The 16,269-nt window shown below is 35.7% G+C and overlaps 1 protein-coding gene across 38 annotated transcripts in view; it reads right to left on the bottom strand.

Annotated features, from left to right (window-relative positions):
- Window positions 1-16,269, bottom strand: part of agrn (agrin) — a 444,147-nt gene that overhangs the window by 41,680 nt on the left and 386,198 nt on the right. For all 38 annotated transcript variants that reach the window (XR_012398373.1, XM_073938578.1, XM_073938589.1 and 35 more), the window contains 5 exon segments: window positions 15,819-16,160; window positions 12,966-13,158; window positions 10,883-11,098; window positions 9,341-9,570; window positions 3,829-3,963 (listed from right to left, as the gene is read on the bottom strand). Coding sequence is in view for 37 of the 38 variants with exons in the window: in XM_073938578.1 (XP_073794679.1) it covers window positions 3,829-3,963; window positions 9,341-9,570; window positions 10,883-11,098; window positions 12,966-13,158; window positions 15,819-16,160 (1,116 nt within the window). In the remaining variant the exon portion in view is untranslated.

Below are 16,269 nucleotides of genomic sequence, written 5' to 3'. Positions count from 1 at the left end.
TATTTTGAAATATTTCATAAAGCTCCACATTTATTTTAAACAAATGTAAAAATATGTTTTTTATTTTGCTTTTGCATTTCGGCTATTCATCCATTCACCGCCAACTTATTTAGCATATGTTTTACACAGCGGATGCCCTTCCAGCTGCAACCCAGTACTGGAAAACATCCATACACACGTATTCACACACATAGACTACGGGCAATTTAGTTTATTCAATTCACCTATACCGCATGTCTTTGGACTGTGGGAGAATCCGGACCACCCGAAGGAAACCTACGTGAACATGGGGAGAACATGCAAACTTCACACAGATATGCCAACTGACCCAGCCGAGGCTCGAACCAGCGACCTTCTTGCTGTGTCTTGCTTGTGTCACCCTCTTATTTCACATACTTTTTTTTACTCTGAAATACATCCCACTATAAAAGGTAAATGGGCTACAAACACTAATTCACATTGACTATAAAAATCTAATGGATAGAGCTAATGGATGAATCATGTATTAGCTTTAGTGCTTCAGTCCAGCAGTGTGTCAGAGACAATAGCATATACTGTAACTCCCGAGAGTTAAAGTGTTTCCTGACGGGACTGTTACATAACGTACAATTCATTTTTCTTTACACATAATTTCCCCTTCGGTCTGGTCCAGCAGGGAACAACTTTTTACGACGAGTGATTTTGTCATTTTATAGGTGCCAACCAGAGCCGGACAGTCTCTTATCTGAAAAAGCCACTCTCTCTGGACACTTTGCCCGACTGACTCTCCATTAATCATGATGTGCTGCTGACTGATAGAATTACTCATCTCATTGATTCAAGCCATAAAAAAAAATACACCCCGTCTGATGGATGCGCTCAACTCATTGATTCTGGTTCACCTCGATTTATTTTAATCACTCGCTAATGGAGACTTTCTTAGACAAAAAGGTGACTCTATGGCTCCTCGTGTTTGACAGTTCTGGGTTAAACAGATGTGTGTGGCGAATGTTGAAACCGGCCCCGCCCACAGTTAATGAGATCATTTATATTGCTAATATGTTTATATTGAAGACACATAGCTGATACAGGCTGACAATGAGGATGGTCGTATAAATGACAGCATGGGGGAATCAAATTTTCAGTAAATACTGGAGGGTGATGTACAGTGAATGTGCAGGAAACTCTACAGTGTGTGACAGTTTGGTTCTGGAAGTAAAAGTTCCACTTACATTCTTTATAAATGAAATTATTTTTAATGATAACCTATGAAGTCAGCTTTAAAGAAAGCTCTGAGATTGTTAATCGATATCGTATACAAGGGTATATAATTTTGTTGAAGCCATTAGTCTGCATTATTTACTTTAAATGTCAATATTTCTATTTTAAAAATGGAAGAAACGTTAGCAGACATTAGAATAACCCAAACCTAATAAATCCTGCATATACAGAAAACCGAGAATCCATTCATTCATTCATTTTTCTTCAACTTAGTCCCTTATTTATCAAGGATCGCCACAGCAGAATGAATCAACTTTTCCAGATTATGTTTTACACAGCGGATGCCCTTCTAGCACAACCCAGTACTGGGAAATTAGTACTTTTGAGTTGTCTCTTATTTTCTTCCATGGAGTTATATGCATTTATATAAGTTATACTCAGGGTGTTACGGTGGTGCAGTGGGTAGAAAGATTGCCTCACAGACGAAGGTTGCTGATTCGAGCCCCGGTTGGGTCAGTTGGCATTTCTATGTGGAATTTGCATGTTCTCCCCGTGTTCGCATGGATTTCCTCCAGGTGCTCCAGTTTCCCCCACAGTTCTGCGCTATAGGTGAATTGAATAAGCTAAATTGGCCGTAGTGTATGTGTGTGAAAGCAAAAGTTTATGGTGTTTCCCAGTGTTGGGTTGTGGCTCAAGCGGCATTCACTGTGTAAAACATATGCTGGATAAGTTAGCGGTTAAATCCGCTGTGGTGACCCCTGCTTGATAAAGGGATCAAGCCGAAAAAAAGTTATACTCAAATACAATATTTCTCCCCTATATTAAGGTTTGAAAACACTGAATATTCCACAGCATTGCACAGAATATTCTATTCTATATTCTGTATATAAACCAACTGTCATTTTCTGCCAAAAGAGAGGCTCTGAATGATACTATTCTTTAGAAATATTTTGAAGACACACTATTATTACCTATTGGGCAAATTCAAAGAACTAATAATGACCTTGAAGTGGTATTATTTTTTTTTCCAGAGCTGTAGTTGTTTTCCTCATTAAAGCCTTCTTAATTTAACCATGCACCTTTTTATTTTATATTTATGCACAGGGCTTGGCATTAGCTGTTTTGATCACCAGCCACTATGGCTAGTAGTTTTTCATCATTACTAACCACTCAGCATTTTCACTAGCCACAATTTTGCTGTTTGGAATATATTTTTTATGCATAAATTGCCTTTGCTATAATTACTTGATTTAGATATTGTGTAATGACCACATGACTTCATTTCACTGTTTTGTGTGTTGTGCATGACCATGAGCATAAGCAAATCAGTAGTGGTTACATGGTGTTGCATTGCATGTAGTTACTTTTTTACATTTTCAGGGCTTAACATTAAGAATGTACTAAATTTTCCTCAGGCCACACCAAAAAAATAATAAAATAATAATAAATAAATAAATAATTATTTTTGGGCACACATTATAAATAATTTAAACATTTCAAAAATGAACAAAACATTTGTAATAATATGCATACACTTTTTTATTCAACAACACTTATATTAAAATAAAAACTTTTGACATTTAAAAAAATATATAATTTGTCATGTATCTAAAAATCTGCACAGTAGACTGCCCTGGCTAAAGATCTTAGATCATCAGTTAACTAGACATAAATGGGAAGTTAATCTCCTATTAAAGAAATGTTACTGCAAAGGATAATATCAAAGCCGAAATCTACCCGCATTTGGCAGGTTGGCAAGTGTTAATGTCAAGTCCTGTTTATGCACCAATTTATGCTCCAATTTTAAATTAATTTACACTTCAAGTTTTATAATATTTAGATTCACCACATAGCCAGTTTGTTTGATTCAAAAGTCTTTAACAAACACAGTTTTTCTTTCCTAAATCCCTGCAGGGAAAAAATTTCCTGAACCAAGCCTGCTGAAAAAGTGGGTGGGCACTACTGCACATATAGGCCAATTTAACCTACATGTAATAGGCCTGTGGCCTCGCTCGTGTATTGGGCTGGACTCCTCCTGCACCCCAGGGGTTTTCCCAATACGCCTGCGCAAGTGTATCTCCCTAAACCTTTCATTTGGTTTCCCCTTTTCACATGCTTGCGGTCTCACACATCTGTAAGAATTTTAATGAGGTGAGAGAGGAAAGTGCAACCGAAAGTGAGTGCTAATGAAAGCCTCCAAATGGCAGCAGAATGGAGCATCTCCTCCCTGGTTAGGGTCCAGCTCCCAGTGGACGCCCGGCTACAGAAATCCCCCCCTTAGACCCACCATATGTTTGATCTTCAGTTCACTCAGACACAGTGTAAAAGTGCAAATAATTTCACATCACCTCCTAGATGCCGACTCTCTATTATATTAGCTGATGAAACCTATTTTACAGTGTGGTAGCTACCAGAGATGCAACTGGAGACTCGCTTTTTATCCACTCCAGCATAACCCTCGGCTCTTATTTTATCCCTCAATAATTCTACCGCAAATATCCAAGTCGGACTGATCGATCCTGACCAAAATCAATACTGAAATTACAACTGAGGAGCAGCAGTTATTTCAGTCCTTAGAAGAGTCGATACCTTCATTTACTGTATTTTTACCATGATGTAGTACTGTACCTTTTTCACAGTGCCTGCCTTCACGTCCCATCGGACATTCGCATTTGTAACCTCCCTCTGGAAGGACCTGGCACCGTGATGGCGGGTGGCATTTATTGGGGTCGCAGGGATTGTGGGCATCAGCGCAGGTCGGGCCTGTTAACAAAAATTGATATTCTTGTGACTTAAACAAAAGATGATGAGAAGACACATGAGGGAGAATAAAAACATCATTCTGTCAATTCTCATACAAATGGTACAGTTAAGTTACAAATAATATGAAGAGCAAAAAACAGAGACCTGCAAATGAAATGAATGGGAGAAATTAGCCCAAAAAGCCTAAACCTTTTTCAATACAGCTTGAGGTAACATTTGATGATAAGGTCCCATTTCTTGATTAGTTAAAGAATTACAGAAGCGCTACACTTTTTTTTAAATAGGCTGATTTTACAAGACATCCTAAGTCAGACAGTTGCATATTAATCAATTCAGCTAATCTCCAGGTCTGACGGGAGCACTTTTAGCTTAGCTTAGCATAAATTCTTGAATCGGATTAGACCATTAGCATATCTCTCTAAAACTCCTCCAAAAATAGTGTTTTGATAAATCTGCTATTTAAAGCTTGACTCTTCTGTAGTTACATTGTGTACTATAACTGACAGAAAAGGTAAATTTGCTATTTTATATTTTCTAAGCCAATATGTCTAGGAACTATACTCTCATTCTGGCATAATAATCAAGAAATATTGCTGCTGTACCATGGATAAAGCAGGTGCAATGATATTATGCATATTAAAATAGTGCCTAGCTAAATATGTTAAGCTAAAAGTGCTCTCGCCAGACGTGGAGATCGACTAAATGGATTTCAAAATGGTAAAACACATCTGTTTAACTCTAGGTGACTTGTAAAATGAGCCTGTTTCAAAAAATAGTTGAGTACCTTTAAAAGGGGCAGATCACCAAAAAATGGGAATTCCATCATCATTTATAGATATTTAATAAGATAACTTAAACACTGACTTGCTTTGTATGTAAAAGAAATACAATTGAAGGTCATTAGGATAGAGAAGGGGTTCACACCTATGAACATCAAACATGATTTTACTAAAAAAAACACACACAAAGAAAATTGTTGTTAATCTATGGAGCATAAATGATCCATGTTTGCCATAGTTTAAATTCAATAACCACTTCTTGTAGTAAAACCTTGGTTAATTTCTATAAGATGCCTTGAGCTACAGATGTCAGAATGTTTAGTCAATATGAAATGCTAATGAAACCAGTATTAGTTTGAGACTGAGCTGTCTTCTAATTGCCTGATTTTAACTGTTAGACCAGTATGTTTTATTGGTTTCAGCATTCACTGAGACAAATTCTATTTGGATTTAGTTATTTGTACATGTCACCAATAAAAAATAACAAATTACCAATATAGACCCACAAGGACCATTACCATTAGCAATGCAATTCCCAATATAACCAACAAAACCATTAGAATTGTTGAGGTTTCCATTTGTTAGTTTTTTTTTTTTCAGCAGGGTAGTGATGACACAAGATCAAGATCGTCTGGTCAAGCCTACTTGAATTTTTACCATAGTTAAAGGTGCAGTAGGTGATCTGCCAAAATACTATCCGTTTCCTCCTGAAATCATGAACAAGCCCCTTAAAGATGTCAGTAGACAACCCACTAGATCATGTCAGTTAGAAAACTTGATAGTACTCTATAGTACTATAATTCCAAATAAAAAACTATTATATCTAGCATGTTTTCGAGCAAAACTTGTCATAATGTGCAATATTTAATGCATGCAAGAATTGCTGGTCTCACTCTCTCATGCGCTTTGTCCTAAAGCATCTATAATGCTTGGCCGGCAGCGTGCAGGACTTAACCATACTTACAAGCCATTTCACAGTGAAAATTCAGAGTGGCATGATAAACAATATAGGGACCGTGTCACAGGTTGTCTTTGTTAAAAAATGAACCAACTTTAAAATCAACTTTACCTTAGTAATTAGGCTAGGCAGAATAGTGCTATTTGCTTATGTTATGTGACTTTAAAACATTATCAATGCTTTAAAAGGTCCCTTATGAAATTGAAAATAGTCACATCAATCGTTCGCTTGACGATTTCAGTGGTTGAACAACCCTTCTGTATTAAGTATTCTATAGCCTTTGCTTCTGTGCATTTAACCAATTTGTAAAACAACACAATCAACATAAGCTTTGCGTGACTAAAATACTTTTATCTATCTAATTTAAATTTCTTAGCCATGGTCCTTACTCCAGCGTGCAAAAGTAACTCCAATATTGATTTAGAGTTTTAAAAAGTTTAAATTTAGCATTTGTTTTGACCGCTGTGTCTCGTGTGTACATGAATGCGTGGTAGATCTGCGTGAACAGCTGCAGATGTACAAATCTACATTTGTGGACAGACAGTTTGGGCTACTTATCAGAATTATGGGAATTATCATCCCAACAAATTTTAATTGGATAATTTTAATTAATTAATAATGTTTTAGTCTTAGTGTATGCCTTACCTAGAATAAAAAATACATATAAATACATTTAGATCATTTCCTTTAATCAGTACTATTGGATTGTGAAGAGACTTTCAACCAGCACAACAAAAATGTTACTGAAGACAATCATCTACTGCACCTTTAATTTCTAAAAAGATTTTGAAAGATTACAACTGTAAATTAACCCACAGCCCATCGCATTGAGCCCTGTTGGTTGGAAAGAGCGAAATGCTTCAGGTCAGCACTTTTGGCCTCATCCGAACATTCCCCATCATCACATACTGTAGAACATAGTAGGAGCCAGAGCCACGGGCGGCAAAGTCTGCTCGTTGTAATGAAAGCCCCTGCCGTGTTCAGAGACGCTCTGCTAGGTGTCTCTCTCTCTCTCTCTCGCTCATACTCTGAAACTGTAAGGCCTCTCTATCACTGAGACAAGCGCGGCAACCCTCCAACTTACAATCCTGCTCTTTAAACATTAAAGGTTATCCCACATATTTATCCCTCTAGCCAATTTCTTTGTGTACACTTCCACTTCAAAGGGTCTTCATTTTCCTACACACCTCATTGCAGCCATTCTGCAGCTCCGAAATAAAGTGGAAGATATTGAACTGTATTATTATAAAGGTTGTTCAATAAAGGCTTGTGAGCAGAACAACAGAGCAATTTACTGTGGGCAATATTTCAAATGTCTGGAGCAACTCTGCAAGACTGAGAAAGAGAGAGAGTAAAAAAACCCTCTTGGTTGTGAACAAAGGAAACCCTGTAACTTTTGCTCTGTGGATGATTTCTACTGCTTCTTATGTTGGAAGAAAGCACAGATGGATGTATAGGAGAAAGACAGAAACAGTTCAAAACATCGCTGAAAGTACAGCGACAAAAACAGCAGTGAAACAAAAGTTTGGTGATGTTTTGCAAGAAGTTTTGTGGAAAATGATTTGGTTTAACAGATTAAGTAGAAACGTCTGGCCAGTAGGATCCATCCTAAATACAGATTAGCTTTTTATTTGGCATCCTCACCAATAAATGTGTTTTTTAAATACAACCAAGGAATCCAAAAATAAAAATGTTTGGTCTGACGATGACCTGAGCCAGTTTTGATTTGAAAACTCTGTGTGGCAGACATAAAAAAATCTTAATCATAACATTGGCATTTGGTACTAGGAATTAATTGGCGTAAAAAGTCTTGTTTGTACAATAGAGTTCCAAGGGCTGCCATACACTCACAGCCATAAGATGAAGAATAATAAGAAAATCAGAGACTCTGTGGAAGCAATAAGGTGCAGCCAGACATACAGCGTAGGTTTTCAGCCATAATCTCACTATACAATACCAGTCAAGATTCAATACATACATTTGGGTGAATTGCATTATTATAATAGGATTGCGAATGAAACTGTGCCAAATGCTCAAATGTGCTTCTTTTGTGCTTTTATATAGTTAATTCCAAAAAAAAATAAAAGAAAAAAGAAAATGAAATAAGAATTATGATTTTGCTTAAAGATTGGTAACCCTGTTTTCATTATGAGAACTATTTTTTTTAAACTTTTTAACTGAGAGAATCATTAACGAATATCATATTATGTTATGTATTGTTATATTATATTATAATATACTATATGTGAAACTAAACTGAAAAAGGGTAAATTGTTTAGGAAATTATGATTTATACAAGCTTTGTGTTGATTTTCGGACAATTTTTGGCCTAAGAAACAACTATTTTAATATCTGGAGTATGAGGATATAATGAAAAAAGTCACCTTTAAAGTAGTCCAATTTAAGTTCTTACCATTGCGAATTACAATTACATTCATTGCGATTTTTAAAAAAATCTAAATAACAAAATGTCTTCATGAAACATGATCTATAATTAATGCTGTAACAATTTTTGCCATACAATAAAAAAAAGAAAAAAAGAAAAAACCTTTGAAGAGTTCAGATGCAAAAGCCTAAATGCAATCTGAAATGTTTTTGTTTTCAATCTGACTGTGTTCAGTTATTTCACTTTAAAAACTATGAAAATAACCTATTCATCGCCATATAAGTGAAGTTACTGAACCTACACACAAGAGCAAGAGAAAAATGTTCATTAAAAACAAAATTAAATCCATTCATTCATTTTCTTTTCGGCTTCTTCTTTATTAATCTGGGGTCACCACAGCGGAATGAAGCGCCAACTCATCCAGCACGTTTTTACGCAGTGGATGCCCTTCCAGCCACAACCCATCTCTGGGAAAAAAATTAAATTAAATTAAATTAAATTAAATTAAATTAAATTAAATTAAATTAAATTAAATTAAATTAAATTAAATTAAATTGAATTAAATTAAATTAAATTAAATTAAACTGTTGTTAATCCATGGAGCATAAATGATCCATGTTTGCTATGTTTGATCACATATTATATTATATTATATTATATTATATTATATTATATTATATTATATTATATTATATTATATTATATTATATTATATTATATTATCAACATAAGCCATTAAATGTAAGATAAACCTTGTATTCAATATCTTTCACTTCAACTTGACAAGTTTGGTGTCTCAAACATAGCTCTGCTGGACATAATGTTTGATTAGTTATTATTTTCTTCTAAGAAATATAGCTTATGTTCCTCTGCTGTTTTAAAAATATCCTTTTTCAAGACTGAGAAACTGTGGCTTCCCATCCATGGTGAATAAATTCAAGACTGGTGAAGTTTTTGTATTCGCTCCGTGTTTGTCCTTGCTGCCTTCATATCACTGAGTAAACACTCATCTGTCTTACATACCCATAAGGCCAAAAATTGATTAGACAAGCATCCTCTGCCCTGCTGAAACTTTCATCAATACAGTCAAGTCCACATATTCACTGGAACAGAGAGTCACTGCAAAGCCCTTCATTCTTCTTAAACGGCGTATAGTTAAAGGTGAAGCTCGCCATTTTTTTTCTGAGGCAACACTAGCTTAACAGATGAAAGTGTCAAACGCATACAAATTAGAGCGAAGAGTTGTACACCTACCAGAGAAACCGTTGACACATTTGCAGTGGAAAATCTCGGCTTCTTTGACCTGACAGGACGCTCCGTTCTTGCAGGGGTTTGGCAGGCATGGGTTGTTGCCACACTCGCCAATGGCCGAACCGTACAGAACGCTGCCGCCATTCTCTTGCAGATTATAGACAAGGTTGTTCACGTCCAGCATGCGGATGCAGCCCACCAGACCTGCTGAAACTGATGTCCTCTCCTTTACGCTGTGAAGACAAGATAATCAGTTTTGTCATTTGTTTGTCTCATTTTATAATGCTCATTGTAATTATTAAAAGGCTAAATCCTGAAAATTTTGTTGTTATTTACTCATTTCAAACCTGTAAGACTTTTGCTAAAGGGATAGTTCACCCAAAAAAAACATCAACTACTCTCTCTTGTTTCAAACCTTTAGAAGATTCTAGAAAATTCTGTTAAACACAAAAGAAGTAATTTAGAAAAATGCTAGAAACCTGTAACTATTGAGCTCCATAGTATTTGTTTTGCTATTATGTATGTCAATGGTTACAGCTTTCTTCAAAATATCTTCTTTTGTGCTCAACATAAGAAACATACATGGTTCAGAACGATTTGAGGATGTGTAAATAGTGAGTCAATTTTCATTTTTAGGTGGACTATCCCTGTTCAGAACACGAATTAAGACGCTTTTATTAAATCTGAGAAATTTCTTTCCTTCCATTAACGGTCTGCTGACCTAAAACTCTGGCACGACTGTAAAGGGATCAAAATATAAATCCATATGAATTGAGGGATTTGATCCAAGTTTTCTGAGGAGACGCTGCTGCTTTATAAGACAAACAGATTTAGTTTAGGCTTTAATTTACATTCAAACTAAATATACTCAAACGGGTGTGGTTGAACTTCTGTTCACTGAAGTGTCTATATTAAAGCTCAAATGGAATCTGTTCATCATATAAAACAATCATGTCTCTTCAAAAGACTTGAATTAAACCACTCAATTCATACAGACTTGTTTTTTGATCTCTTTAGAGAGTTTAGGATGAAAAGATTTTCAATGAAGGGACAGAAATCTTTGAGACCTCAATAAAAAGTATCTCATTTGTGTTCAAAATGAAAGTTGAAATGACATGAGAGTGAGTAAATGATGACAGAATTTTAATTTGGTGAGAAGAAACCCTTTAAACCACACAGAAAATGTAACAAAGACCTGAAATGATAAAATAATAATAATAAAAAAAATAACAAAGACGTCTTCTTTATTGAGAAAAGACACTCTTTGCCTGAGTGAGAACAGATGGAAAAACATTTAATTAGATCCACAGGAACTCAAGTGGTGTTTCACAACATCTCTGATTGATGCTAATTTGATTTGGCTATTTCTGCTCCATCTTATTAAGTCGTATTAGTTGTTCTGGCAGGTTCCAGCATACATGCGCAGACGATCTCAGACAGTCATCGTTTTAGGTTATTATTCTTCATATTGTTTCATTACGATCCTAACAAGACTAAAGAGGCTCTTGTTAGCGTTATTTGTAGGAGGTCTGGAGTTTCTCTTACTCTGCACTCATGTCATCAAGCACTCCGCCGATGAAAAGGTCTGTGTCCAGGTTGAGTCCATCTGTTCCTGGAGGACTTTGTCCTTCAACGCTGGGCTCATTGTCCACGCTCAGCATGGCATTGCGCCTGTTACGTACTACAACAAGCTGATGCCAGCGACCCGGCTTTACCAGGACTTTACTGATAACTGAAGCAGTCCCTGAACCAGTGTTAAACCTGCAGGAGAGATTCACATATTAACATGATGAACAGATCTGGATTTGCACTAAATATTAGGCCCTGTTTATACTGGGTATTATAAAACTTTTTTTTGGTCACACTTTATTTTGATGGTCCCTTTGTTGGATTTAAGTTATTGTATATTGCATCAACTAATTCTCATTAGAATATAAGTAGACTGTTAGGTGGGGTTAGGGTTGGGGTTAGTTTAAGTTGACATGTATTTCCAAAGTTTCTTTTAGTCAGTTAAATGTCTGTTGAAGGAGAAGTATTAACAGATTTTAAGCAGAGTAATCTACTAATACTCAAATAGACCATCAAAATAGAGTCTTTTTTTTATCTGAATCTGAATGTTGTTGTTTTTTTCATATGAATACATACTAATCTTTATGATCTTATAATATATTATGTTCTATGTTGTGGAATATTCATTTAACTATTTACATCCAGGGTGAAAACGCATGTCATAATATAATTCCTTCCAGAATAATCTCAAATGAACATCTTTATTATACACACAATACAATGTGAATATAAATAACCATATAAGTGCAAAAAATGCTTTTCTTACTTAGATTTTTATTTCAATCTTGTTTCTAGTCAAACTATCTAAACATTCTTAAATCAAGAAGCATTTTCAAAACAAGAAAAAATATATTATTTTGTTTTAAGAAATAATATGCCAACATTTAAGAGTTTTTCCTTAAAACAAGCTAAACAATCTGCCAATTGTGTAGATAATAATAAGCCAATGTTTGTCTAGAAAATGCTTCTTGATTTAAGACTTTTTAAGAAAAGCTTTTTTTTTTGCAGTGTATACACACATTAGCAGATATTTATATCAGTTGAGCATCTTCTATTTGTTAATAACAACGAAATCAAGTCTTTTAACTGAATATATATTCAAAACCATTTGCACCATTTTCCCAGAAATAAATCCTTCTTTAAATTAACAACAGAAGTGATTTTTTTCTATTGTGTAGATCTCAATAGTTGCATCACTCTAATTATTTATGGTTGGTCGCGCTTATTGTATCCTTTCTGCATTATTTGTTTTAAGTTTATAACTTCTACCAAGTATTTCCCAAGTTATTTCCCAACAGAGCCCAATGCAATTTTCACAGTATTTCAAATAAACACAGTTTTATTTATTTTTAAATATATATATTTTATGATCAATATTATCAGCCCCCTCAAGAATGTCTTTTTCAGAATAAATCACGGTTGTCCAATGAGTTTCCCAGTTAACATGAAACCCTTTAATTACATTTTAAGCGAAACGCAAGTATCTTATACAAACTAACAAAATATTATGTACTGAATGTCATCATGGGAAAGACAAAAGAAATTAGTTATTAAAACTATTTATAATTTAAAAATGTAAATTTTACAGGAGGGGCTAATAATTCTGCCTTCGAATATAAATGTTAAAATGCTTCATTACCAAGTCATCAAAAATGAAGGAAATCAAATCATTTATATATATTTTGCTTGCTTCAATAAATTCATTAATATATTTATTCCATTTCACTGCTTTAACATTTAATCAATATTTTTACTGTAAAAATTTTAATAAAGTACATTATAGTTAAACCTTTTTGTTTTACTGTATACTATGTAAAATGCAGAAGATTTTTTTTTTGCAACATCAAATCAAAAGATATTACATTTCCACTACAAACACCTGCTCATAGATCCTTTTCTGATCAGAGAAGGGAACAAAATGAACTAAAAAGATATAAATTTAAATGGCAGCTGCTTGAATATATGTCTCTCTTACTTGTGCTCCAATTAGCCAAAACACATCTTAATATCAAACAAAAACAGGACCTATAAATCGATTTCAAACCTCAAACTCACTCACCTGAGCTCCACATATCCTTCAACTAGAGTCAGAGAAAGAAAGTCCTTTTTGCTTTTTTGCCCATTGTAGAGCAATATCCCAGTCATTTCCGAAGCCCTGAACTCCATGGCAATGCGTACAGTATGGTAGGCCTTCATGGTCTGGAACGCCATGTAAGACTTTCCACCAAAGGATGGTATGAAGTACTTTATAACTGAGTAGGGGACAGAAGGTAGAAGACAGATAAAGCAGGTTATCAGAGACTCTCAACCAGGTCTTCAATCCCTTAACAGTCTGCTCTCTACCGATAGAGCGACAAATAAAACTGAGCTGAAGTGTGTCTCCCTCAGATAACGCTGATACCCCGGTCAATAGTACAGTAATGTGCCGTTCATGTTGTGTTTTGTTATATGTAAAAACATAAGAGCTGCAAAAAAAAAAAAAAAAAAAGCCAAACAGTGTAGTTTCCCCCAGACGTCTTTCCATTAGACATTTACATTGCAGACGGAGAATCCCCATGCTCAGAAATGAATCAACACCTCTCTCTCTCTTCTTCTTTCGGCTGTCTCTCACTCTTTTCTCTGGAGAATGCAAGTCTGATGAAGCCTTCTCTCTTCATCACTCTTTAATGGCCCGATTGATCAGAGGAAGTGTTTGAGGGCTGCTTACAAGCCTTTAATTAGTGGCTTTTTTTCACCTCACTGCAGTTTGATACTCGCTGAAGTTCATCGATGTAATTAGAGTCAATTATAACCTGACACAGCTGCAAAAGGTAGTTTCATATCCCAATACCACCAACAGAGACAATGAATTGAGCTCAGATTTCCTCGGCGCAACAGCGGGACTCCAATTGTAGACTTATTGAATCCTTTTTTTTTACTTCAAAGGAGTCAAATATTCTGGAATGTTAATAATAAATAACAACATTAATAAATAATGCATTTTCAATTGTGATCATTTATTAAAAATAATTAATATTCAAATGTGTCTGAAATATTCAAGTGTGCTTCTGTTGTGCTTTTTATGAGGTCTGTTTAAAAAGATCAAAGAAATAAACAAAAATAACACTTAAGATTCTTTGCCAGTATTTAATTATCTATCTATCTATCTATCTATCTATCTATCTATCTATCTATCTATCTATCTATCTATCTATCTATCTATCTATCTATCTATCTATCTATCTATCTATCTATCTATCTATCTATCTGTCTGTCTGTCTGTCTGTCTGTCTGTCTGTCTGTCTGTCTGTCTGTCTGTCTGTCTGTCTCTCTGTCTGTCTGTCTGTCTGTCTGTCTGTCTGTCTGTCTGTCTGTCTGTCTATCTATCTTTCTGTCTGTCTGTCTGTCTGTCTGTCTGTCTTCTGTCTGGCTGTCTGTCTGTCTGTCTACCCACAAACACACCCACCCAACCGTCTGTCCGCCCGTCCATCCATCCATCCATCCATCCATCCATCCATCCATCGATAATGGTTTTACTATTGCAGTTCTTCTTACACAGACTTTACTTTGGCAGGTCACCCGGGTATATTAATGGCCACCAAAGTATATTTGGTGGAATTTAAAAAAAAAAAATTTTTATACATTGTTAACACTCTCACACACAATCTCACATGCTCTGCAGAGACCTACAGGACCCACAGAGACATGCCTTTTTTGGGACTAAATAATGCATCCGTCTGGGCTTTTTATCCCTTTATGGCATTTATATTTTATTTGCTGTATATTGATTTTTAAGTTGATGATGTTGATATATTACCTATTTTATACATATCTAACATGCTTTGGCAATACTGTACAAAATGTCAGCAACAGATTTTACCTGTCAGTGGGTGCATATATATAGGGGTGTGACAAGATCTTGAATGACGAGATCTCGCGAGATTAAATCACGACGAAATTTTTTGTTGAGGTAAAAAGTTGTCTTGTGAGTTGTGATGTTATGATGGAGTGCGATGGTGAAATTAACATTTAAGAGTGGAGACATGATTGTAATTGAACACTTGAGCCACAAATTAGACGAATAGACGAAGTTCGCAAGTTTGTTTATAAAGTTACTGATGACTCGAACAAGCATAGATGGTTCAAGCAGCAGCTCCTGCTCTAGCGATGAAGAAATGATTAGTGTTCATAGAGCAATAAGCAGCTCCACGTTCATATCGCCTCTGGGCATCTTCTTCAACGTGCGCTCACATTGACAGTTTTGCACTTGAGCGTAAAAGTGCTGTTTACAGTAACTTTAGCAGCTTCATGCACGTGAGCAAAAGTGCCGATCTGATTGGTGGAGAAGGATGCATGAGGCGTTTTTTTTTAAATGACGCTTTTGTGCCTGGCGTTTTGCGCGTTGGTGTGCAAAATCACATTGACGCCCTTATTTAGTTATGAGGCGTTAAATGTTGACAGAAAACGCGAGCAAAAAACGTCTCGGTGTGCACGGGCCTTAAGTGCTACGCACATATCTGGCAGCCCAGGGTGCCCTCAGAGTTGCATGTCACTTAGTTGGGCAGGCGGGTGTGACGTAACCCCTTTGTTTTATCGGAGTTCAGCTACTGCTATGTCATTCAAAGGCTACAACTGCAGCCACACACATTAAACATGGTTCATAAACTTGTTATGGCATAGCACTTTAAATATAATGCTATAAGTCCTAATCATCGTAAACACAAATTTAATTAATAAAAATACATTTATAACATTTTTTTAAAACATCTAAATTGTTAAACATCTTAAATTGTCTGCTTTTTGTGTTTTTTTTTATTTAAATAAAAATACATTTTCCATTCATATATCAGCAAAAATTTAGCAAATATTTACCTACCAAGTATATTTCAAACCTGTGGGAAGCACTGTATTGTCTATTGTTTATAGTCCTCACCTTTCTCACACACGGCTCCTCCTCGTCCTGCTGGACAGATACAGGTGAAGTCATTGTCGTCTTCTTCACAGGTTCCTCCATGTCGGCAGGGCTGAGAGTCACATGGACTGTGAGCGTGGGGCCCTAGTCTGTTCATAAGCGAAACTGTGGTCTTGGGCACATGTGGTGCAGTGGTGGTGGCTGGTGCTGGCGTGGTGGTTCTTGTGAAGGGTCGTCTAGTAGTGATGGGCCGGAGAGTGGTATAAGCAGAACTGGGAGACATTGTGGTGGTGGTGGTAGTGGGAGTCGTGACAGATGCCACAGTGGTTGTTGTGGTGGTAAAGAAAGGAACAGTTGAAAGACCTAAAAAATTGGAGAGAAGAAAAAATTGATCTTCTGGACTATAATTCTTCACGAATGAAACTGAGGCTGCAATAATGTCTCGAATTCAATAAGCTGGTTCTTTTTGAGT

Source organism: Danio rerio, chromosome 23 (genome assembly GCF_049306965.1).
Source record: "Danio rerio strain Tuebingen ecotype United States chromosome 23, GRCz12tu, whole genome shotgun sequence".
NCBI lineage: Eukaryota > Metazoa > Chordata > Actinopteri > Cypriniformes > Danionidae > Danio > Danio rerio.
The sequence above is the reverse complement of the archived record's forward strand: the minus strand, read 5'-3'. Positions and strand labels throughout refer to the sequence as shown.